The sequence below is a fragment of the Ammospiza caudacuta genome, chromosome 27 (assembly GCF_027887145.1).
Source record: "Ammospiza caudacuta isolate bAmmCau1 chromosome 27, bAmmCau1.pri, whole genome shotgun sequence".
Classification (NCBI taxonomy): domain Eukaryota; kingdom Metazoa; phylum Chordata; class Aves; order Passeriformes; family Passerellidae; genus Ammospiza; species Ammospiza caudacuta.
The window spans coordinates 6,205,883-6,230,152 of NC_080619.1; the positions used below are offsets into that span (position 1 = coordinate 6,205,883).

At 51.8% G+C, this 24,270-nt stretch overlaps 2 protein-coding genes across 7 annotated transcripts in view; one reads left to right on the plus strand and one right to left on the minus strand.

Annotated features, from left to right (window-relative positions):
• Nucleotides 1–19,269, plus strand: part of KANSL1 (KAT8 regulatory NSL complex subunit 1) — a 67,484-nt gene extending 48,215 nt beyond the window's left edge. The window contains exons 4-15 of the mRNA XM_058820368.1: nt 2,510–2,614; nt 5,990–6,105; nt 7,453–7,642; nt 10,552–10,717; nt 13,566–13,748; nt 14,049–14,207; nt 14,491–14,642; nt 15,839–15,957; nt 16,543–16,600; nt 16,967–17,079; nt 18,301–18,547; nt 18,988–19,269. Coding sequence (XP_058676351.1) covers nt 2,510–2,614; nt 5,990–6,105; nt 7,453–7,642; nt 10,552–10,717; nt 13,566–13,748; nt 14,049–14,207; nt 14,491–14,642; nt 15,839–15,957; nt 16,543–16,600; nt 16,967–17,079; nt 18,301–18,547; nt 18,988–19,269 — 1,890 coding nt within the window. The remainder of the gene's footprint in view (nt 1–2,509; nt 2,615–5,989; nt 6,106–7,452; nt 7,643–10,551; nt 10,718–13,565; nt 13,749–14,048; nt 14,208–14,490; nt 14,643–15,838; nt 15,958–16,542; nt 16,601–16,966; nt 17,080–18,300; nt 18,548–18,987) is intronic.
• Nucleotides 19,270–21,329: 2,060 nt separating this feature from the next.
• MAPT (microtubule associated protein tau) overlaps nt 21,330–24,270 on the minus strand; it is a 43,281-nt gene continuing 40,340 nt past the window's right edge. For all 6 annotated transcript variants that reach the window (XM_058820387.1, XM_058820386.1, XM_058820385.1 and 3 more), the window contains one exon: nt 21,330–24,088. In XM_058820387.1, coding sequence (XP_058676370.1) covers nt 23,873–24,088 — 216 coding nt within the window. In that variant the 3' untranslated portion in view covers nt 21,330–23,872. The remainder of the gene's footprint in view (nt 24,089–24,270) is intronic.

A 24,270-nucleotide genomic window follows, 5' to 3' on the forward strand; every position in this document is an offset into this window, starting at 1 on the left:
GTGATGCTGTTCCCCATCACTCAAGCCTTTCTCTCTGATATTTTTCTAAAACCTTCCCATTTTCTTTCTGGGAGTAGCTGAGGATGGGGATAAAAACAGCTGAGATTTAGTGGAAAAGGGAGTGGCCTGTGGAGGAAGTTAGTTCAGATGCTATCTGAACAGGCTTAAAATTGAGTCTGTTCCTTAAAAAAAGATCATTTTTTGGTGCTGACCTTTCTCTGTGGAAGGTTTTTTTTTTTTTAGCATTGCTCTCAGACGGTGGGAGAATGGGGGAGAGCAGAGAAGGGATGAGGAAGGGATTGTTATGGAGACTTGTTCAGGCATGCACATCTAAATGTCAGGCCTTGGAGGAAGGAATGTCTGGAGTTTGTGGCAAGAAGGCCCCTGGTATTGCATCAACTGAGAGATCCTCAGGAATTCAGCCTGGCAAATGCCTTTCCCAAGATGTGTGCTGCTCTGGGGTGGTGGGGAGAGGCTTCCAGGGGGTAGAAAGCAGGGCAGGGAGGCTGGACTTTGATGCAGCTGTGCAGAAAAACAGGCTTAATTGGGTGAGTGAGGGCTCTAAATGAGTAGGTGGAAGAGCACGGCTTGTGAGCAGAATCCATTACTGAGATTAGGGCAGAAGGCTTCTGGGGAGTGGGCAAATGAATGATTCTTCAGAAAGAATCATCTTCCTTCTGTCTTAGAGCTGACAGTGCAGCATGGCTTTAAGTACAAAATACAAAATAGCTGAAGGTTTATATGGTAGAAGTTAAAAAATGAGAAAACTCATGTAATGATGTGGAAGGTTCAGGGCTTTCACCAGGTTATGGCAGCTTGACAGGCTCATGAAATGGCCTGATAATGGTTACAAGCATCCCCTGGGCTTTTATAAGGCTGCTTCAAGGTCTGAAAGGAGGTTCTGGCCAACAGGCTCATCCCTGATTTGTTCAAACCAAAACTCACCTGTGATACCCCAGTACATGAATTCAAGATAAAACACGTTGCTTAAGGTGCAGGGGCATTCAGAAATTGAGAGTTTTGGGTAGTGGCTGTTCTGCCTGAAGAAGAAAAAGGTCTGAACCATGAGTATCACATACCTCATCTCTGATAGAGCTTGCTGGAGATTATTCTTGCACCCAGCTGTTGTTATCTTGATGTCATTGAGCTCTGGGATGTTGTAAAACAGATTCTGTTTGCACCAATGAAAAACTACAGACATCTTAAAAGAGCTTGGAACAAGAATAGGAGACTAGAGAAACAGCCCTGTGTTTCAGTAACACAGGAGCTTGTTGGAATGGATTTGGCTTCAAATTGTACGAGGAAAATAGTTAAAGAATTTGGAAACACCTTGTTTTTTCTATCAATATAACTTAACTCCAGCTGATTGGGCCATAAGGAGGTTAAAATGTAGCTGCTGCAGGAATTCAGAGTTCTACAAGCTCTAAAGTTCAGAGAAATTTTATTACATTCTTTTTTTAGTTTAATTACCTTTATATGTTAGAGTTTACATCCCAGTGTACCCTTCAAGAAAGACACATTGCTGTGTGAGATCAAAGCAAGGGAAGGACGAGGCAGTCAAAAATAACCCTGTGTTTGAGGGTAAACTGCTGCCTGGGAGTCTCAGCAGGAATTGTGCTCTCAGCACATTCACATCAGCTCAGTTGGTGAGAAGGGGAGGAAAACACCAAATCAGGGAGCGTGTGCTCAGAGCTGTTTGTGGAATACCCTGTTTGCAGACACTTAAAAATAGCAGGGAAGCCTTGTGGCTGTGTCCTCTGTGCAGATAACGTGCCCAGGTTCCCTCCAGGCTCACTTTGCTGTGACACACTGTGCAGCCTCCAGAATTGATGATCTGCCTGTTCTTGATCTGAGCAGCCCCTTCACAGTTCCTCGTTTCACCAGATGCTGCTCGCTGGGGCTTGTCCTTGTCCTGAGCTCTGTTTGATAGGTTCCATCAACTCCCTGATCCCTTGCACATTTTGCCCTGCTTTGTTATAATATAGCCCAGAATATGCATAATTACAATGATTTTATTTCACTTTGTGTTGTTCTGAGAGCAAAGCAGTCCTGCCTTTAGGTTAAGCCTCAGTTAAATAGAAACAGAACAGCATCTGTTAAACCTGATAAAACAGTGCTCAGCCACTGTGCTTTGTCCCACCAGGTTTATAGCAATTTCTTTCTTTCCTTATTGAATTTTTGTAAATATCACTTTTTGGGGGGCAGGGGGAAGTCTGCTCAGAGTAACAAGGTGGTTCATTTTCATCAGCAGCTCAGAATTGTTTGTTTGGTGGGGCAATTTCCCCTCTGCAGGGGAGGGCAGGATGGGGACAGGCTGTGAGCTGGCTCCAGCCCTCTCTGAGTTCAGCTGAGATGCCAGGGCAGGCCAGGCAGCAGGGATTGGCTTTGGCATCACATCTGGAAGCCGTGGTGGGAAGGAATTCAGCATGGGGGTGTGGGGGACAATGAGGGTGCAGTTTCCCTGTGGACACCAAAGGATCTGCAGTTCATTGCTGTTCCTCTCTTGCAGGGGCTGATAGTTCTTGGTGAGGCTTCGCCCCCTGACCCTGCAGTAGATGATTCCTCCCGTCCTGTTAGAGCTGAGGTCAGGCTGGAGCCTGGGGCTGAGCGCCTGGTAAGTGCCAGCGTGGGGCTGAGTGCTCCAGTCTGGGAAGGGAAAGCTCATCCCTCAAGCTGTGGGGCACAGGGATGCTCAAACCATGGCACTGGGCTCATGGGCAGCTCCTCTCCGTGACTCCAGGTGGGAATCACTGATCTTGGTCTGCAGCTCACCCCCTCCTGTGTTGTTTTGGGGTTAATAAACAATAGGATTTAAACACCTTTTAGAACAGAGTTCCTGGGGGTACCTTTGTAATATGCATTAGCATTTTGTGAAGCTTCAAAATCCTAACTAATCCGTTCCCTCCAGCAAAAAAAGTACCTCAAACTGAGTGCAGCATGATTAGCAAAGGCTGCTAAAGATGTGGCTATTTAATATCTGCCTGAGCATCTGAGCATTCCCCCTTGGAAAGGGCACTAGTGATTGCAGTGAGATGCACTGGAAACTATGCAGAGTGCCAGGTATGTATTATTTAATACAGAAATGTAGGGCACAGACTGAAGGCTTGATCGTACTGTTCATCCTGCCTGTGATTGCCTTGGATCCTGGGGGATGCAGCAATGCATTAAAATGGAGGGTTTGCAACTTGTGGTCCCTGAAACTTGTGCAGGTTCTACTTGGCACTTTGTTGTGGCCACTCCTGCCGCCCTGTGTGCCTTCTTAGGAAGGAAAGGGTGTTTATTCTCCTTGCACAGGGACTCCCACATCACTGCACACTCCCAGCTTGTCTGTGACACTGCTGGAAGTGTCACCCCTGGAACTACCGCCTCCAGCACCCAGCCCCTGGCTTTGTGCTTAATTAGGGCTGCTCATTAGGGCAGGATGTTGAGTCAGAGCCCTGATCTGCTCCAGCCAGAGATTACCCAGAGACTGAGGGCTCTTACTGGAAAGGGATCTCCTGGGCCTTTCCTGGAGAGCTGCTTATCATTTTGGCACCCTCCAGGCCTTTCCCCCCAAACTGGCAGGGTTAGAGACACATCTGCAGCGTGGAGCAGAGGGAGGAATCCATCCTGTCCCATGCCCAGCTCCCCTGGATCTCCTCCTCCCGTGAGTGCCTCGGATCCGTGTCCTTGGGCATCGCCTTCCTACGTGGGATGGGGCTGATAATCCCCAGAGGAACTAATCCTATCACCAGTGGAGGGAAGGGCTTTGCAAATAAGGCCTGGGAATATCTTCTGGGAAATGGAAGCTCAGTGGGTGAATAAATAGTTTTGTCTGAAGATGGAAATGACATGAAGCCCTGAAGACATTACTTGGCTGTTGATTTTGGTTCCTTGGATTGCTTGTCTAGTGAGGGGCTGCGCTTGATATTGCCCCCTAATTAAATATTTCCAGTAATAGGTGAAGGTCTGAACCTGCCTGCTTTTGTTAGGGTTTTTTGGAATTCAGGGGACATTCCTGGTGTTGGCCCATGACCTATCTGCATACAGCTGCTTTCCTGCCCTGATGTGCAACAGCAGATGTGCTACAATTGCATCTTCCACACCCTCCAAAGGGATCCAAAGGACCTGGACTTGCAGACCCAAAGCTCATAGAGGAGCTCAGTCAGGAGCAGGGTGTGACCCTGGTGCTATGGATGCTGCTCTGGATCCCAGGCAGCCCTGGAGGACAGCACGGCCTTGGGAGGTGCACCAGGAGCTGGCAAAGAGTGAGAGTGCAGGAGGTGTTGGCTCTGCTCGTGTGCTGGGTACACCCATCCCAGGGTGATAAAGGGAGCCTGGGCTGCTCCTGATAAATACACATTGGATTGATCTTTCCAGCTTCTCCACAGGAAGCTGAGTCCCTCTGTTCCTATCTTGAGCCACCAAGACAGAGCAAGCTCTTGGAGAAGAAGTTCTCCTTTAAGACCCTTTCTGTAGAAGAAAATAAAGGATTTCAAAAGAGCTTATGAGTCATGAGTACCCGCCCTGCTGCACCAGGGGTGCCTCTGGCGGGTGTCACGTGGAGGCTCAGCCCTGCCAAGCCTCTGGAAAGCAGAGGGAAAGTGCTCAGCTCCTGCATGACTTCACCTGGCTGGGCTGCTGGGTTTACCTGATGTCTCAGGTGTGAGCTGATCTCGCTCCTCTGTCTCTCTGCGTGGCAGAGTTGGTCTCATCCTGTCTTTGCTCCCCCATAGGAGAAACATCTCTTTTAGCAGAAGTGTAAAAACCCCTGCAAAGTTCCTCAAGCAGGCCCAGGCAGAAGTTGTGTGAGTTGTTAAAAACAGCCCTTCCCTGGGTGACTCAGGTGTCTGCTCCTCTGGAAACCGTTAATCCAGCAGTGCCATGGCCTGGCTTTGTTGTTTATTGAGTTGGGGGGTGTTTGCTGGGAAGATTTAATCACCACAGTCCAGATGGGTTTGGGATGGAGTCAGGGCCAAGCAGGGGGCTTGGCTGACCATCTGTGTGGTGTCAGAGCTCTGCTTTTGCCTTTTTTTCTTGGTGCTTGAACCACATCACCACTGTGTGTGCTCAAAGGGGGAACCCCAGCGAGGGACAGGGCAGGGAGTGTAGGAAGTACCACACAGAGGAAGAAATGAAGTTTAACCCCAGGGAGGAGCATGTCTGACACCAGAAACAGGGGGCTGCATGGGAGGGGCTGAAGGTGATGAATGCCAGAGGTTTGGACACGCTGGTGGGCTGCAGGGTGGGGAGCAGGAATGTCACTGGTGGGAGGTACAAGGCCACTGTGTCCTTGGAGGCTTGGTGACAATCCCGCTGCTCCCTGCAGAGCCTCAGGCAGAAGGGATTGGGGAGCACAGTGTTTTTAACTCAATTTTTACTCACTTTGCTCTACCAAAAAGGTATTTCCAGCTTTGTGTTTATGCAGCACTTTCAGAGTTACAGACTCGCCCTGCTCCCATCCCAGCCCCACAGCCTGGGTTCACGCTCATTTAAAACACTCCCTAAAATGCTGTTAGGACTCTGTTTGCACAGGTAGTAAGTTAAAATGCAAATTCAGTTTTGCAAGTCAGTTCCCCTCTCCCTCCCTCCCTGTTTTGCCCCAAAGTGCTTCGGCAGGAGCTTTCAGCCACATGGCTCAGAACAGAAACCAAACTGCAGGAGAGACTGCAGAGCTTTACAGGTGGTGATGAACTTGTTTGCACCATGGAGACAAAATGCTAAAATCTCCTTAAAGCCCTCAGCCTTTCATGCTCCTGGTTGCCTGAGGGGAATTAAAGTCCTTTGGATCTTGCAATGAAAGAGCTGCCATGTATCCATGCTCTTGCTCTCCTTAAGATCTCCTTGTGTCCCTGCTCTCCTGTTCATACAGTGACTTCTGAACCCTGCTTTGAAGTCCTGTGTGGAAATCCATGGCTACAGTGCAGAATCCTCAACCAGAACCCAGTTATACTAATTGTGGCTATTCAAGAAGCTTTTATTTATTTCTGTTTTTCTCACCCTTCCTTAGAGTGTGTCTGGATCCCAGCCCCTAGAAAGCTTGGGAATTTCTGCTGCAAATACTCCTGAATCCCATCCCACCAAGCCCTGTGGAGCACCAAGACCTGTCAATGGAGTTATTAACACGTAAGCTCTTGGATATTCTGGAAGAGTTTGCTTTTATGATCTTTGCAATGTCCCGTTGGAAGCCAGGCTGTAGCTGGTTGGTAATGGTACAGATGGTGTCTTTTTTCAAAAAAGTACAGTAGTAGATCATGCCTGGAAACATTTTGGAGGAGATTGCTTGCTTGAGGTTTTCTGCTGCATTGTTTTGCTGAAAATGGAATTAAACGGAGCTGTGTTTACATGAACAAGCCCTGCAGGCAGCTGTGCACTGAGCATGGGCAAAACTTGTTTCTTTATGAGTAGTTTTAATACATCTGCAAATTGTGTGATTCAAAGGTACTGATGCCCTGCTTGCAGAATTATCTGTAACCACTGACCCACTTTATTGGAGTTATGTAGGAATCCCGTTGATTTGGGGAGTAAAACTTCCTAAATTCTTCATTTCTCCGGGCTGCTTTTGTTGATAAAGTCTTGAAGTGGGTAAATGAAAACAAGTGAAAGACATTCCTTGATGCTACAGGGTTGAACCACTTGAAAACCCTTGAAAAACGTTGCACTTGCTCAGTGCCTTGAGGAGGCAGGGAAAAAGAGAGGGGAAAGGGGAAGGAGGGAGGGAGGGATGGATCCTGCACCGATGTAATGCGAGCAGATCAAGGAGCCCGTGGCTGCAGCTGGAACACTGCAGGCTGTAACAGAGCCCTTTGTATCCCTGTAGCCTTTGAACTGCACAGCCTTGGACCACAGGGCTTTAATGTTTTGCATTTTTAGAAATGAAACACTTGCAGAAGAGACATGAAAAGGTTCTGTAGATGAGGTGCTGCTGCGCTGGGATCTGCTCGGGGCACGGGGCATTGATGCCAGGGCTGCTGCAGCCTTTGTGCCTCGCAGAGGTTGATGTTAACTCTGCACCTTTCTGGGGTCACTGCTGGGAGCTGGCACAGGTAGAGATCTCAAATATCCATCAGAACCAAGTTTACATTGGGGTTAAATATTTTTTCTATAAAATTATATGCTCTCTGGCATTTAGACTCAGAAAACCTCTTGTCTAAAGATTCCCCAAACTCTCATTCTGGAGGAAGCTGAATTCTAGGGTTAAAGCTGTTCTGGTCTAGAGTGGCTTTTGCTCTGTGGCTTTCAGTGGTTTTTTTTTTTTGTTCAGAGCTTCCAAAGGTATTTGGTCAAAGGTTCAGTCGTGGGAGAGTGGAAGGTGACAGAAGTAAAAGCAAAAAATGGAGTTGGTTTAATAAATCCTGTTGTGCCATGAGCTGCAGAGCTCCAAACTCAGCTTGGAGTGTTCGCTCAGGTGAAAACCACGAACCTGCTGTGTGAATAACTGGGGTTTTCCTGTTCTCCTCTCCTGTGGGGCAGTCTGCAGCCTGGCCTGGCAGAACACGCTCAGGGAGATGGCCAGGAGGCCGAGGAGCTGCTCCACAAGAGGCAGCGCCTGTCGCTGGTCCCCGCGGACGGGACGTGCGTGGCCGCTCGCACCCGCCCCGTCCTCAGCTGCAAGAAGCGGCGCCTCGTCCGACCCAGCACCATCATGCCCCTTTCCAAAAAGGTCAGTCGGGTCTTTTCTGCTCTTATTTGTCTTGTAAAGATGGAGAAAGCAACAGGAAGGAAGAGCAGGACAGCAGGGCTTGTAAAGGCTGTTGGAAAAACAAAGGAGAAGGTGGTAACGGGTTGGAAGATTTTTCTTTGCTGTCACTGGGGAGGGAAGATGCTGAACCCATGAGTTTTCTTAAGCCAACCAACCTGAGGTGAACTCAAGGCCAGGTAGGTCAGTGTGGCACAGTCTGAGCAGGAGAAAGAAGCCCTGAGAAGTCAAGTATCAGGAAACCTTAACTCTGAGACAGGAATTAGCAAAGCCCCAGGAACTCATTGCTGCTGCTCAAGGGAAAACCACATTCATCCCAGGCATACGTGGGATGAATGCCCTGTCTCTTCCTGTTTTGTTTTCTTTATTACTATTTTTTATACTCCTCTCCCTAATGCAGAATTCATTCAATGGAAATGCAGTTTATTGCCTGCATGAAGAAGGGCCATGTTTAATTCTTTTTATTTTCTCTTAGGAGTACCATAAACTGTCAGTTGGAGGGAAAATAGTGAGAAATGAAGGAAATAAGGATCTTTATTTGTGCATGCAGAACCATAATGGCAAAAATCCACTTACCTTTGAGACAAAGTGTTTCAAGTCTAAATTTCCCACAAGGGCTGGGGGGTTTTCACTCTGCGGATGTTTTAAAGAGAAGCTCCAAAAGCAGCATTTTTCTGAGCAAAATAGATTCTTCCTCAGCTGAGTCAGCTTTAACTGATCACTTATCTTCAGTTTTATCTGGGGTATTTCTGGGAGAGCTCTGCAGTGATTACTTGCAGGATCTTCAGTGATTTGGAAGTTGCTGAACATTCTCGTGGTGGATGCTGCCTTGTGCACTCAGTGCTTGAAGAATTGGCTGTAAATTCTGTGTTAGATCTTTGTTGTTGTCATCATCAAATACATTTGGTAATCAGAGATGGTTCAGAAGAGCAGTTCCAGGGATGAAAGCAGCAGAGAGCAGGGGATTTCTGAGCCCTCCTCCAGTCATTCCAGAGACAGCTGAGTCATGGCCAAGTTGTGCTCCAGAAATGCCATGTCCAGTTCCCTCCACTCCCTTGCCCAGCAGAAAGTGGCTGTGGATTGAACTTTGCCACTTGCATTGTGGAGGTTTTGATCTTGTAATGTTTTTATTGTTTTCCTCACAATTTGGTGCACACACTTAAGGGATTTTGTGCCCAAAGCTGGGGGCAGCCCTTCAGCTCACACGTGGGCAGAGTGGCAGTGGCAGGATTGCTTCTCTCCTTGCACAGCCATCCTGGTTAGAAAGCCCTGTGGGCTTAAACTTTATTATTTTTTATTAAATAATTAGTTCCCAGCAGTGGTAGAGCACTGCTGATTCATGCTCATTTTTGGATCCATCACAACCTCCACATCCTCTGGGCAGAACTTCCAGAGGTAGTAGCATAACTGCTCAGTTACCCCTTCCTCCTCTTTGGGCACTGCCTTTGCTTCTTGCATTTGCCCTCAGTGAATTACATGTGATTTATTTTAAATAATTTCTCTGAGTTTGTAACCAGGAGTGGGTTTCCAGATCTTTATTTCAAGCAGCCCTTCCCAGTGTAGTGTTATTTGCTGTGGATATTTTCTCCCATCCTTCAAGTCATTCATGGAAATTATTTGAATAATTCTGACTCAGAACAGGCTTCTGCAGGATCCAGTTTGATCCATTCTTCCATTTTGGTGGGGAATCAGGGGTTGTTTTCTCTGCATGGAGTTTATATCCAGTTGTGTGTCTGCTTGCAGTGGTTTCACACAAATTAAGTCTTTATCAAGTCTATAAATCTGTGAATTGTGACTCTGTCCTGCATTAAGGAACAAGGTTGAGAACCACCTTTGTCACTCTGTAGATGTCCCTGCAAGTGTCAGCTCTTGGCATATAATGATGGCTCTGACCCACTGGAACTAAAAATGGCTTCTCTGCCCCTTCTCTGACAGCAGAATTGTGCTGCCTCATGGTTTTTATAAATGAGGTTTCAACCTAGATAAAATTAAACACTTTTAGTCAAATTTAGCAGCTGTTAAACTGTCTGTGCTGGTAAGTCGTAGTTTTCAGTTGTGTTTATGCAAAGTGAAAGCATCCTCTCGTGAGGCCAAACTAAATTAACACATTCTGTACAAGGTAGAAAAAAAAGGGTGTGTGTATATATATATATATATTTAAAAAAATTATCTATATATATAATAATTACCTATATTAATTATATTATCTATATATATATAAATTCTGTACAAGAGGAAAAAAAGGGGGTGTGTGTATGTGTGCATATGTATATAAATTATATATATATAAATTGCATATTATATATATAATTAATATTGAATACACTATATAATTAATATTGAATATACTATATATTGAATGTACTATATATACTATATACTACTGAATATAATAAATATTGAATATACTATATAATTAATATTGAATGTAGATAATTAATATTGAATATACTATATATATTACGCATAATAAGTATAATTTTAAACAATATTTTTTAAATGTCACATAACAGCTATTTAGTATTATAAATAATTTGACAGTGTTTTAAAATGTCACGTAGCAGCTATTTAATAACAAATTCTAGAGATTTATCTAGATAAATTTTCTAGATTTATTTCTAGATTTATTTATCTAAATAAATCTAGAAATAAAATGAATTTATTATATATTTATTGATAATCAAAGGTAGCTATAGTCTATAAAATACAGGTTGATTTTAGCTATTTTATATACATGTACAGTATGTATTTATATATACATGCAGAAGGAACGTTCAGACAATTACGCTGCTTTTTGGGTGTTTTCAGTGAGCTGTCCCGGGGACCGCGGTCTGTCCCTGGGCTGGCTGTGACGTGTCCCCGTGTCCCCTCAGGCCCAGCGTGGCAGCCTGGCGCGCTGCAGCTGCGACGTGAACCCCTCGTGTGCCCTGTGTGGGAGCCGCAGCCCCAGCACGCTGGAGATCCAGTACGATGCCCCCCTGCTGGAGCGCCTCTCGCAGCTGGACTCCTGCATCCATCCTGTCCTGTCATTCCCAGATGGTGAGCACGGCTCCTGCTGCCTCTGGGGAGGGGCAGATCTGCTGGGCCACAGCCAAACCTGTTCATCTGCAGCTGGGTTGGAGATGGGAGCCTTGGCTAGATCAGGAGGTCACACCCGGGCTCTGTTGAGTTTTGGGAATCTCAACCTGCAGCCTCACTCACAGCAGTGAAACCAAGGCGTGGGAGTCTTCCTGGGACCTGCCTCTGGGGCTCTGAACCACTTGGGAAATATTTGCTTCCATGAGTTTGTCCATCTCTATAGAATGATTTGTGGATTGGTTCGTCACAGGAAATCCTTTTGACCTCGTGAGGAATTGAAAATGATCTTCCATGGTTCGGTGGGCACAGCAAGAGGGGATGTTCCTGTTAGGACACTTAATTTCCTGTGTTACAGCTTCAGGGTTAATCAGCATTAAGAGAGGAATAATTAACCAGCCCTGACCGTGGGCTGTTCACAAATTCCATGTGTAGGGACTTTTCCCAAGGGAAGAGTAGTTTCCAGAATGTTCTTCAACTGGTGCTTTTATCAGGAGAGTTGGGAAATGATTGGATCACATGGTTTCTTCCCTTGGTGAGAGTTCATGGCTGCTTGGGGTGGGAAATTGGGGCTGCCCCATCCTTGGAAGTGCCCAAGGCCAGGCTGGGACAGTGGAAGGTGTCCCTGCCCCAGCCATTCTGGGATTCTCATGCTGGCAGGAAGGTGTGTGGCCTGGCTTCCCATGGAGGTGTCACATGGTTGCTCTGGGATAAGTCACTGAGCTAATGTGTGTGCTTGGGTTTAAATTTCAGCTTTTCACAAACTTTTTGTGACAGTGGGAAATGCAGGGAGTGTCTGGGAGCAATTAGTGTGGCCTCTTTCATTAGCACTATATTTAAACCAGACTAAAATAGTAAATTTGGGCTATTTTTAGCTAGATCCCTCCCCTCCCAAAGACACAGCTCTGATCAGGAGTGCTCAAGGAGCTTAATGAACTCCTGAAGCAGGAATTTATTTTGTGATTTCACAGCACTTGTGATCCTCTATAGTGGTAAATCAGATATCCTGGGAAATGGGGAGACAACCTGTTGGGTGCTATTGCAGCAGAGGCACCAGGCAAATTATCCCATATTCTTCCCATTTTCAGAGCTCCCTGCAGCTGCCTCACAGGGTAGAAGATCAGTTCTGGCTGCATAAGATTAAAAAACTTTGGATTTAAAACTAATTGGTGTAAAGCTTAAACACCTGTGCAGGAAACCCCATTTTTTTTCCAGTACTGGTGAACTTTATTTATTCACTAATGCTTCAAGCAGTTGGCTAGGGTTGATTTTTGGGATGGGGGTGATTCCTGTCCTAGAGAAGAGGCAGGTAACATGTTCAGGTGGGGAAATGGCAGTGCCTGGTGCTGTTGGTGTGCTCTGAGGTGTCTCTGCACACCTGTGGGGTGAACCCAGGGTGTGCAGGGCTCGCTGAGGGTTCCTGCTGCCCAGGGCACAGCTGTGAGCATGTGCTGACTTTCACTTTGAGCCGGCTCTGGGTGCCAGCCGGGATCTCCAGAGCAGTTTGCCAAGGGCAAAACTGCCAGGCACTGCAGGAGGAAAAGATCATTTATTCACTTATTCCCCTGGCAAGCAGGACCCAGCCAGCGAGGCCTTGAACCCTTGTCCTTGTGCTTTGTCCTCTTTGTCCCCTTCCTTTCAGGGTGTGGGGGTTTTTTTGTTGGTTTTTTTTTTTTTTTTCTGGTTTGATTTCTCGCTGGGAATTTTTGGATGATGTAATAACGTTGGAGGGAGGATGAGCGCTGGGCTCACTGTGGTTGCCATCTGCTGGTCCCTGGGAGCCCTGCACTGCTTCCCGAGGAGCAGGGGGAGGAGGGATGCTGGCACTGCTGCCAAACCAGCAGAGAACTCCATTCCTGCTGGCAGCGTTTTGTCCTGGCCTGCTCCCCCTCCCTTCAACCTGTCCCCTCCTTCCACAGATGGTGTGGGATGGAAGCTGGGAGGAGAAAGCAAAAGATGAGCAGAGAGCAGAGGCCATTTTCCTCAAGTCTGGCCACCCCAGTGGATGGCAGCATCCCTAAAGGACTGGCCTGGCCCCTCTCTGGTTTTTGGGACATGTCCCCACAGGCAGCAGTGATGGCCAGAGAACTGCCAGCACCCTGTGACTGCCCTTCCTTAGCAAGGGGCTGGCTGGCAGCTTTAACCACCAGGGTACTTGGAATGGAGCTGTCCTGGCTTTTTCCAGGGAGCCAAGTCCCCCCCAGCTCCAGCCCATGCTCTGCCAGCTCCATCCTCTTTGCCTGCCTGGATGTGCTGGGGCTTTCCAGTCCCTGAAATTGGGAGGGAAATACTGGACAGGGGTCCAGCTACCAGCCAGGGGTTCCTCCTGCTCTTGGGGCCTCTCAGGTGTGGTCGCACACAATTTCTCATGGCTGAGGTGCCACATCAGGCAAATTAACATGCTGCAGTGCCTGGCTGGCTTCTGGCTTGACTTGAAATTGAGGATTTAGGCTGAATTTCTCTCTTCCAGCCCAGATTTGGTGCTGAGATACGTCAGATTCTTTGAGGTCAAATCTGAGGTAGCACCACATGAGATACTTACAGAGGTGAAGACACTAGAGTTTTCTGACTTAGAAAACTTTGCCAGGATATGCTTGGGCTGTGAATCCAGTAGGAATTTCACAAAGACCTGCAGATTAGAAATGTTGAGACCTATTGCAGGTCCTTCCTGAACGTGGGGAGAGTGTGAGGAAGCCTGGGTCTGACAATCTGTGCTTGCGTGTTCATCAGGGGCTGTTCTTACTGGGAGGCTGATGGGGCCACAGCTCTTTGTTGCATGATTAATTTCAATTAATGCTCTGTCCCCCTGCAGATGTGCCGACGAGCCTGCACTTCCAGAGCATGTTGAAATCCCAGTGGCAGAACAAGCCCTACGAGAAAACTAAAGCCCCCAAGAAGCTGTCGCTGAAGCACAGAGCCCCCGTGCCCCCCAGCCTGGCTGACCCCGCGCGCAAGGACCGCCACAAGCTGGTCAACTCCTTCTTCACCGCGGCCAGTAAGTGCTGCCCCTGCCCCACGAGGAGGAGGAGGAGGAGGAGGATGCCCTTCTGTCCCGCTCCCAGGGGTGAGGCAGGGCTATGGCAGGGCTGCAGGTGAGCTGTGTGCAGGTGCAGCTCAGGTTTGTAGGGACCTCCCCGTGCTCGGTGTCAGCCATGCCCACAGCAGTGCCACAGGTCTGAGCACACCTCCCCAGCCACCCCCGTGGTGTGGGCAAACTGTGCCCGAGTCTCCTGTGCCAGCAGAAAGAGAGGTGAAAGCAGGCATTTCATAGCTCTTTCTCTGTTCCCCTCCTCAGAGCGCTCCCATCAAAAAGCCCAAGCAGACAAGGCACACAGGCCGCCTTTAGACGATTTTTCGGCCGTGTCCAAGGCCGAGAGAGCGCCAGAGCGCTCTGCCCAGCCTCCTGCCTTTGACAAAAAGCGATTGCGAGACTGCTCATCTGAGAGGAGTGAAGGTAGGCCCCCAGGGGCAGGCGTCTCGGGGGGAGCTTGGGCTTTGCTGCATCCCCAGCCTCTCTGCCCCACAGAAGGGGGCACGCACTGCTTCGGGCCGAGCCGCCACCACAGCAACGCCTCGTGTGCTCTAACCTGCTTCTTCCCCAGGGCAGCCCCTCAGAAGGTGCTTCTCTTTCCTGCAAAGTGCTCCTCAGTGCACATGGTCCTTTCCACCGCCACCCCTCGGGTGGGCTGGGTTTTTTTGCTAATGTTGTTGTTCGTTTTCTCCCCCTCCCTGTGCAGTGTTGAAGCACCACACGGACGTCGGTGGCCCGAGCTACCTGTCAGCAGCTGTGACCCCCACCCCTCACAGCCCCATAGCTCGGCAGCTCTCCACCTCCTCCGAGGGCTCTGCTCCCGCCAGCTCTGCTTCCCAGGGCACCTCTGGCACTGCTGTGAGTATCTGCTGCCTTCCCAGGGCTTCTGGGCTCAGTTGCTACACAGATTCTGGGCTGGGAGTGCTCATTGTTCCTCTTGCCACGCTGGACCCTTTGGTTCAGCTGCTGTAGGGGTTGCTGGGTGGGTGTTGGGTGTGTTGGCTGTGCTGCAATTCCAGGTTCACCATCAGCTCAGCAGCTGCTGGTGAATGTTCCCCTCGGTGTCACTATGCTGTGAATGGGATTGGGGTCACAGGGCCAGGGCACAGCAGTGGTAGTGGGGATCTTCCACTTGTGCACCATCTCCAGCAGTCTCTGAACTCTGACCATCTTCTGGGGCACACTCAGACTGCCACAGTGCTTGAGGGTGGCAGGGTGTGGGACCTTCATGAGCTCTGTGAGTGAGCAGAACCTCCCTCCCACGTCAGCAGAAGCCCTTCAATGAAAGACTGAATTCTGCTGAGCTCACAGGTGTCCAGTGAAGGATTTGGCTTCTTTCTGCCCCCCGCCCCATTCCCCCATTTGGTAGCGGGGGCCAAAGCCTGAGCTGGATGTGACCCAGGGAGAGCAGAGCAGGACTCATTGAGCCCCCTGCTCCAGGCTTGTTGCCATGGGCGCATCTGGGTCCCCACTGGGTTCCTTCACTGCAGAATTCAATTGTTCCATCACCAGCTGTGACATCAGGGTGTCAGAAGAACCCGGTGGTGGTTCAGCTTGAGTGTGCTTGGTGTTTTGGAGAGGACAGCCCATCTCAGCAGCTCTGACACCTCAAGGAGGCCTTTCCTTGGCTCTGCACACACACCCTGGTTTTCTCTTGCTTTTCCTGCTGTGCTTTCACAAGCTCGTTCAGAAATGCCAGATGAAGAGGTTTCCCTCCCTCAGCAAGAGGATTCCAGGCCCTGGGCTCCACACTCTGGCCTCAGGGATGGAGCTCCTGTGTTGAAGCGTCCCAGGCAGCTGCGGGTCTGTGGGGGCTCCCCAACCACAGGGTCAATCCTTGGGATCTGGGTTTCCTTGCTGTAGATTTTGGGCTGGGGAGAGGACTTGGAGCAAGCAGTAGGAGATCTCTAGTCTGATGCAAATTGATGTTGGCTCTGAAGTGTCCGTAGGTCAGACAAGGTCACTCTGTCCTCTTCCCATCAATGACTTCCTGTGATGACTTTCCCACGTGCCAGACCCCACATCCCTTTCTCACATGGTTCTCCCTGTTGCAGCAGCCGAGGAGGAGGAGGGGTGAGAGCTCCTTTGACATAAACAACATCGTCATCCCCATGTCCGTGGCTGCCACCACCCGCGTGGAGAAGCTGCAGTACAAGGAGATCCTCACCCCCAGGTACTGCCCCAGCCCCAGAGGGGAAAGCACAGTGCTTTGCTTCTTCTTGGTAATAAGGGAAAGGTTGGAAAACTGATCATGCCATTGCTGGAGACTGGCTAAGTTAGGGAGTGTTTTCTGTGAGGGGCCCTTGGCCATCAAAGCCAACTGCTCAGCTCAGTTCTGCTCAGTTTAAAGTCAGTCCTGGTTGTCTCCTTGTCTTGCTGCTAAGTCAAAGGTCCCAGTGGTTTCCCAGCTCTTGCCTGGGCTGGGTTAACCTTGCAGTTCTGCCTCTCCCCAACTTCCTTCTATCTTACTCCTGCTCATCTTTGCTCTTCCCTGGCCCGTTTCAGCAGGGCAGGAGGGAGTGTGTGGGAGAAAGAGAAGGAAATGCAGCAGCCTCTGCTCTGCTTCCTCTGCCCTTGGGGAGCTCCAGCTGTGCTACCAGAGCACCGAGGAGGTCTGGTGCTTCAAACTGAGCCTAAGTGTGTTGCTCCTGATGGCAGGGTGGAATTTTCCCTTTCCCAGAAGCCAGTGTTGGGAGGGGAGGGGGATGTGCAGCTGGTTCTAGCTGTGCCCTGAGTGATGCCCATGGTTATGTTGCAGCTGGCGTGAAGTTGATATCAGTGCTCTGAAAACCAACCCTGAGGAGGACAACGAGGAGGTAAGAAGGATTTTATTTCCCAATTAATGTGGGATGAGGCTGGTGGTAAATGAGCAGTGTCTGTGGAGGTAACAGAGGCAGGGACCTCAGCAGGGAACCAACAGCTGGGGTCGGTGCCTTTCCAGGGCTGCCAGAGCTCCAGGAGCGTTTGGACAAGCTCTGGGGCACAGGGTGGGATTGTTGGGGTGTCTGCAGGGCCAGGAGCTGCACTGGATGATCCCTGTGGCTCCCACCCAACTCAGGACATTCTACAACACAATGATAAACATTTAAATTCTCACTGCAACTACTGCTGGAAAAACTATACAGAGATGGTTGTTTTACAGAAGAAAGCTCTGACCAAGCCCTCTGCCCTTCCCTTTCCAGGTTGAGGATTTGTCAGATTCAGCGTTCGCTGCTCGGCACGGGAAGTGTGAGGAGATGGAGCGGGCGCGGTGGCTCTGGAGCACGAGTGTCCCCCCTCAGCGCCGGGGCAGCAGGTACAGCCCTGCCCTCCTGCCCTCAGGGCCACATGCCCAGCACTGGGTGCTCACTGGGATTCGTACAAATGGTTGAAAGCTGCTGCTGGTGCTGCAAAGTTTGGTGTCATCCAGCTTGAGGAGCCCCGTGTGGGAGGGGGCACAGCCTTGCTTAGGTGGGGGTGAAGCCGCAGCCCAGTTTGGCTGCAGACAGCTGCACCAAGTGCTTCCTCCATCATTTCTGCTGCTCCAGAAGTGTGGGAGATGCTGTGCCAGCCCAGAGTCCAGGGGAAGGCACAGGGCTTGCAATGCCATCGTTCTGCAGGATCAGGGACACTGGCACTGGGCACTCAGTTCCCTTCCTGCTGTGTCTTTATGAGTGGGTGGGTGTCTAAAACCACCACTGTTCCCAGCTGTTGATCTCACCATAAACGTGCTCAAGAAGAGATTTGCTCTTCTCAGTTCCATCACCAGGGTTTGGTTGCCTGGAGTCACTTTGTTCTGGGGCAGAGCCACAGCTCTGTCCCTGCCCTCAATGCTGCTTTGGTTTCAGTTCTGCCATTGTGGGGGTTCCTGCAGGTGCAGACCTGGCCTGTGGCAAACCCACTTGGTGCTGCTGCTGTATTTGCTCTGCAGCTGCAGTTCCCAGTGCTCCTGGAGAGTGGGATGTTCTGCTGTTTCCTTAGCCCATTTCTTACCTATGAAGTCCTTGATGGCCACTTGCTGTTGCATTTCATCTTGGAGAGTTGCATGTGGATTTGGGAACTCAGTTATTGTTTCTCTGCTTGTAGCCTGTGGGTTTTTATCTGGACTCTGTGTCAGAGCTCAGACTTCTGTAATTCTTGGTTGAGATCTGAGGTCTCAGGGTTTCACTGTGCTCCTCCCACTGCCAGCTGCTGAAATTGCTGCATTTCCAGCATTGCTGATTCCCTGCACTCAGTCCCTGAGCTGCTGCCAGGGGTCACCTGCTGTGAGGAGGGGGAAACACTTGGAAAGTTTTGATTCCATAGGGAGCTTCTGATCGTGGTGTTTGTGCAGCACTGGGAATGTGGGAGATGTGTGGGACACAGAACCTCAGGAGAGCAGCACCAGTGATGCGCCCAGACACTGAAATGGGGCAGGGATGGGCCTGGGTGGATTTTATCTCTGGGCTGTGGCATTCCCAGGGCAAAAGGATCCTGGGGTAGGATCAGGCAGCAAAGGGGAAGCACGGCTGGGCTCTCAAACCTACTCTTGTCTCAGGTCCTACAGATCAACAGACGGACGGACAACCCCCCAGCTGGGGAACCCCTCGACTCCCCAGCCAGCATCCCCTGAGGTGGGCAACTACCACTCCCACTTGGAGCTGTCCCACACCCACTCACCACGCAGCCCCATCAGCCCCGAACTGCTCTGTGCCCCCCTGACCCCCCTGTCCCGGGACTCCCTGCGGCTCCTGTCCAGCGAGGACACGCGGTGCTCCACGCCCGAGGCCGGCCTGGACGAGCAGGTGGGTGCTGGCTGCGGCCAGGGCAGGTGGCACAGGTGTGGGGACAGACACAAGTGTGACCTTGGTGTGGGGATACAGGTGTGGCACTGCAGGTGACCTGGGTGTGGGGACACTGGTGTGACCCTGGTGTGGGGAGGCAGACATGGCACCACAGGTGACCCTGGTGTGAGGACACGGGTGATCCTGATATGGGGAGCAGCCTGGCAGCCGCCTGTGGGCAGTGCCTGAGCGCTGGCCCGGGTGGGATCAGGGCACGGGAAGCGCTGCCAGCAGCTGGCTCCGTGTCCTCTCCACATCTGCTGAAGCTTCCCAGACGCTGCTCCGAGCTGGGAACCCGCACCAGGAGCAGCTCCGAGCTCCGGATCCGTGCGGGGAGTGAGGGCACGCAGCTTTTGGGGATTTTCCGGGGATTTTCCGTGACTCCTCTCTCCCTCCCGCAGGCCGTGCAGCCCTGGGAGCGCCGCACCTTCCCGCTCTCGTACGACCCCCGGACGGAGTGCGAGGAGCAGCCCGACCCCCAGGACCGGCTCTCGCGCTGCACCCGCCGCACGTCGGGCAGCAAATCCTCCCGGGAATGCGATGGCACTTCGGCTTCGCCCAGCCTGCCCAGCCTCAAGAGCCGAGCCCCGCTGGCCCCCCCCTCCTCCTCCTCCTCCTCCTCCTCTTCCTCCTCTTCCTCCTCCTCCTCCTGCTCCGCAGTCCTGCGGCCAGCGCACAGATAGAGACACACGGGAGACATGAGCAAACCAACACACAGAACTAACTCTTGGCATTAAAGCTTCCAAAATCTGCGTTTGATATTCAAACATCCTGCCGGGAATTTTCACAGTTTTTAGTGAATTTAAGGAGTTTAGAAACTGTTGTTTTCTTTTTTTTTTTTTCTTTTCTTTTTTTTTGTTTCTTTTTTTTTTTTTTTTCCTTCTCCATGTTTCCTCGTCACATGAATGAGCCCCCAGATTCCTCCCAGCGGAGTGAAGCCTCGGGAGGGGAGCAGCCCACCAGACCCCCTCCCTTTTCCTCCCTCCTTTAGGTGTATAAAACTAGAGCACAGGATTTAGCTGACTAGCAGATTTCAGGGATAGTTTTTCCCACCAAAAGGGTGTCGTTTTCTCTTAACCCACTCCCCCCACCCTGAAAGGTTTTAGTGGAGTGAAATTAATGGTGAAAAGTGATGTCTTGGGATTGCAACCTTCACTGTCTGGCTGTCCTCACCTGCAGAGTGCCCACCTGCACTTCACCCTCCTGCGTTTTCCTGCCCCAGGTTGTAGTTCCAGGTATCCAAAGGGGGGGATTCTGTCCCTCCCTGGTCCTCGCTCTGCCCCTGGGGACACCTCTCCCTTTCCTTCTCCCCTGGTTTGGAGCAGCCTGGCTCTGGCTGCATTCCTGGCAGGGGGAAAGGAGGGACCTTGTGGCTGCTCCACACTCAGCTTGGCATGGCAGGGGTGGGAGTTGGGGGGAAGCACCTTGTGCACACCGGGCGTGTGGCGAGGGCAGGGAGGGGAGGAGCCCCCGATGCTTTGAGCAGGAGCAGAATTCCCGGAGCACTTGGATGATGCCCTTTGGGGTGGGGCTGGGGGAGCTGTGAGCGAGGCCGGGCCGGGGGTCCCGCAGGTGGGTTTGTGTCAGACGAGGGCGCAGAGAGGGAAGGATGGAGGCAGCTCCTGGTGGGGGATCGGGGTCACCACAGCTTCGCTCCACTCCCGCACCGTCCCAGCTCCGGTGCCGGTTCCGTTTCATTTCGGGGCGCCCGCCGTGCCCCCTCCTGACAGGTCTTTGAGTTTGAGCCCAGTTCGTTGTTCCTCCCCGTCCCCTCCCGCCCGGTTCCGCACCCGCAGCGATCCCGGACCCCGCGCACCGTCCCCGTGTCACGCTTCCCGCTCCCGACGGTGTGGCTCCTGGGCCCTGTCCTGTTGCTAGCATTGTGCCTGTCTTATGTATAATCACATCACCAAAAAAAAAAAAAAAAAAAAACGGGAAAAAAAAATACAAAGGACTTTTTTTTTTTTTTTTTTTCCATTTTGTAATCGTAAAGGAATAGTCGCTGAACTGCTTCATGGTCGGGGTTTTCACAATTTTCAACATGATCTCGTGGTTTTGGTTCTGTTCTAGGTTAAAGGATCCGTCATTGTTTCTTTAAAACAAAAACCCAACAGACAACGGCGCTACCATATCCCTCTGCAGAAGTGCTTTTCTATTTATAAGGTTGAAAATTCTGAATAACCCTTTTAGCATTATAAAAACTACACAAAAAAAAAACCCACCTTGTATTTTGTAAATATTTTCTTTTCCTGCTTTGAGCTGTGTAATGTCCTTGTTATATAGAAATGCTTTTCTTCCGAGAAGCTGATCTTTGTTAATGTCTTGATTCTGTTGGCAAAGCACAAATGTGCTTATAAAAAAAAAAAAAAGAAGAAAAGATTAAAAAAAAAATTAAAATGTAATATTCCATTTGATGAGTGTGAAACGCTGGGCTGGGACAGGGAAGGGGCCCTCAGTGCACTCAGATCAACTGCTTCCCTCCTGCGTTTCAGTGGCCTCTTTTTTGCTGTGTGATGTTATTTTACAATTCTGGGATTGGGAGTTATTTTACATTTCTGGGGTTAACTGGGTGCTGCTGGTTCTCCTCCAGGGAAGCACTGTTATGTCCTTTCTGGCTCCAGCAGGCAGAAGTGTGGGAGCTTAAAAAGTAAAAAATTGGAACCCAATCCCTGCCCCTGTCGATGACTCTGTGGATGGATCCCCCACCCCACATCCCCCCATGCAAAAGAGGTGCCAATTACCATTATCGTAGTAATGACTTTATTTCCAAATTCACTTTTACGGCAACAGTGTAAACCAGTTGTTAAACACACGATACACTATGGACACCCACAGACAGAAGCTAAGCTAGAATGATACGCTGAGATCAAACCTTCCCTCCCCTCCCCGGCGCGGCGCGGGGGGCACGGGGCTGCCAACACCACACAGGCTGGCACCGACCTTGGCTAACACGCAGAATCTTTTGGAGTGCAGAAATACGATTTGTTTTGTTTTGTTTTGTTTTGTTTTAAATCAGTGCCGGTTTTAACCCTTTTCAGACCCAAGATGTGTGTGGAGTAAAGGAAACGCCGGGGGTCGGGTTGTGTCCGGCTGCTCGCCGGAGCCTCGGGCCTGGGTCTGAAGGCAGGGTTGGGGCAGGGGACGTGGCTCGGGCTGCTGGAGGGGACAGCGGGTGACGTGGTGGCTGTAAAGGGCTGTCCTGGCTCCCCACAGCCCCCGGGGGGAACAAGAGCGGGGCTGAGGACACTCAGAGTGGGAAGGGGCTGCTCACTGCACACCGAGGCCATCCCAGCCTGGGTGCTGGTGTCCCTCAGGGGCTGCACAGAGGGGACAGGGGTGGCGCAGGACGGGCGAGCTCAGCTACCCCGTCCTGCAGCCCAGAGGGGTAAGGAGGTGATGCTTTGAGGGTTCTCCCAACTTGCTCGTTCTACAAAGGACAAAAAGCGCGGCGGCTCCTACAGCGCTACAGAGTCAGGGACGGAGCACAGAGTCTTACAATCATGGAGTCAAGTGAACGGAGCGAGTGACAAGCTGGACACGATGGTGCTGCTGGACCAGCCTCTCCCCAGCAACAAAGCAGCTCCTGGGGCTGCACAGAGAAGGGTTGGACCCCCCAGACCACGTCCATCCACAGCCAGGCCTGCGGGAGCCCAGCCCTGCAGAGGGACAGGGGCAACAGGGGGTTCACAGCTCACACAGGTCCTGTCCGGGGAGGAGTTGCTGCTCTGCCCAGGAACAGCTGCTCTGGCAGCCTCGGTGGCACCCAGCCACCACCCCAAGGACAACCAGGGGCCCTGACCCCCCGCCAGCCCTGTCGGACCAGGATTGCAGCCCTTGCTGGGAAAGCACGGCTTTCCCTGCAGCACAGCCCGGGGTGCAGGGGCCCCTCTGCCCTCCCAGCTCCAGCTGAACCCCCAGAGCTCGGCTGGGGCCCCTGGGGGAGACAGGAGGACAGGGCAGGAGGACACACAGCTGCTCTGGTGGCATCTCGGCCTCTTTGGTTGTAGAGGGAAGGGGCAGGCAGGGACAGCCACGGGACCCCTCGTGCTCCCAGGGAGCCACAGGAACAGGAGCAGCCAAAGCAATAACTCGAGTGGCTCCTGTCCCCGAGTGTGCTGGGGCGGTCAGTGCTGTGTGAGGGGTGAGATGCTGCCAACTCGCACCGGGGAGCGCCCGCAAAGGGGCTTCAGTGCCAGGGAGCAGCCGCTGGCCCCGGGCCGGGGCAGCTGCTGCCGCCTCCCCCGCGTCCTGCCGGGGTCTCACCGCTGCCACCGGCACAGCAGAGCCATGGAGCTGCCACCTCCGCCATCGCTGAGCTGACCTTGCAGGGAAAGAAAAAGAACAACCCAAAAATGTCACAAGCTGCACCCATATCCAGGAGCCATCCCAGCCCTGGCGCTGTGGGTGCCCCTCCTCCGGCAGACATGCGGTGCCGGGCTCCTCCTGCGGCACCGGGGCTGGGCACGGCCGGAGCCGGCGCGGGGCAGCTCAAAACTACTTACAGCATTTATTTTTCAAACACATGCTCGTTTATGAAAACAATCACCCTGGCACGGTCCAAGCATATACAGACAAATCTACTCTACGACACGAGGGGCTGCCAAAGGAATGGGGAAAAGCCTCTACTCATCCACTCAGCGGTTCCAGCACAGCCACGGAGAGGGGAACGGCCGCCCGGGGCCCCTCGGAGCGGGCACCCGGCCTCGCCGGGACTCCAGCTGCCGGAGCTGAGAGCGGGTTAGGGGGTACCTGGCCGTTATCTTCATACACATCTCGGCTTTCGGAAATAAAAACAAAAGGTTTCTTCCAAATCAGCAGGCAAATTTAACGCGGGGAGGAGGCAGGCAGGGAGGGAGGGCGCCTCCCCGCAGCCCTGGCCAGCGGCGGGACACGGGCTGGGCCGGGTCACAGCCCCGTCCCGGGAGCGCCACCCGCTGCCCCGGGCTGCTGTGGCCGCCCCTCGGGCCCCCTCCCCGCCTCGCCGGGGCCCCGGGCAGGGCTGGGACAGCGAGGGCAGGAGCGGGGGCAGCGCGGGGACGCGACGGGACGGGCTGTGCGCTCCGAGGAGCAGGGGGAGAGGAGGTTTTGTACCTCATAGTGTCACTGATTTTGAAGTCCTGGAGCTAGAGCTGAATGAACAGTAAAAGCAGGTTAAATCATTAACCAGTTAGGGACGGGGAAGCAGCTGTAAAAGGAACAGAGGAAGAAGGCCAGATTATTATTTTTGTTTCTTTTCTTTTTCGTTTCCTTTCCTCGTCTTCTCTCCTGGTGGCCGCCGCGCCGCGATCACAAGCCCTGCTTGGCCAGCGAGGCGGACACCTCGTCGGCTAGCGTGGCCAGCTGGGGGGAGTCCACCAGGTTGATGCTGCCGGTGGAGGAGACGTTGCTAAGGCGGCGCGGGGAGGCATCTCCGGAGATGGTCGGGGACTTGTAGACGATTTCGGCGCCGTGGTCGGTCTTGGCTTTGGCGTTCTCGCGGAAGGTCAGCTTGTGAGTCTCAATCTGTGAGGGAGAGGAGGGTGGTCAGGGGCATGGCCAGGGGACAGGGGGACCTGCCAGGTGTGCACTCAGACACGGCTGCTGAGAGGTGGCAGCAGAGCTCAGTGTTTCCAGTGCCCTAGGCCTCGGTGTGGCACCAGAGGGGACAGCAGGACCTGAGCACCTGGATGCTGCCAAATCCTCCC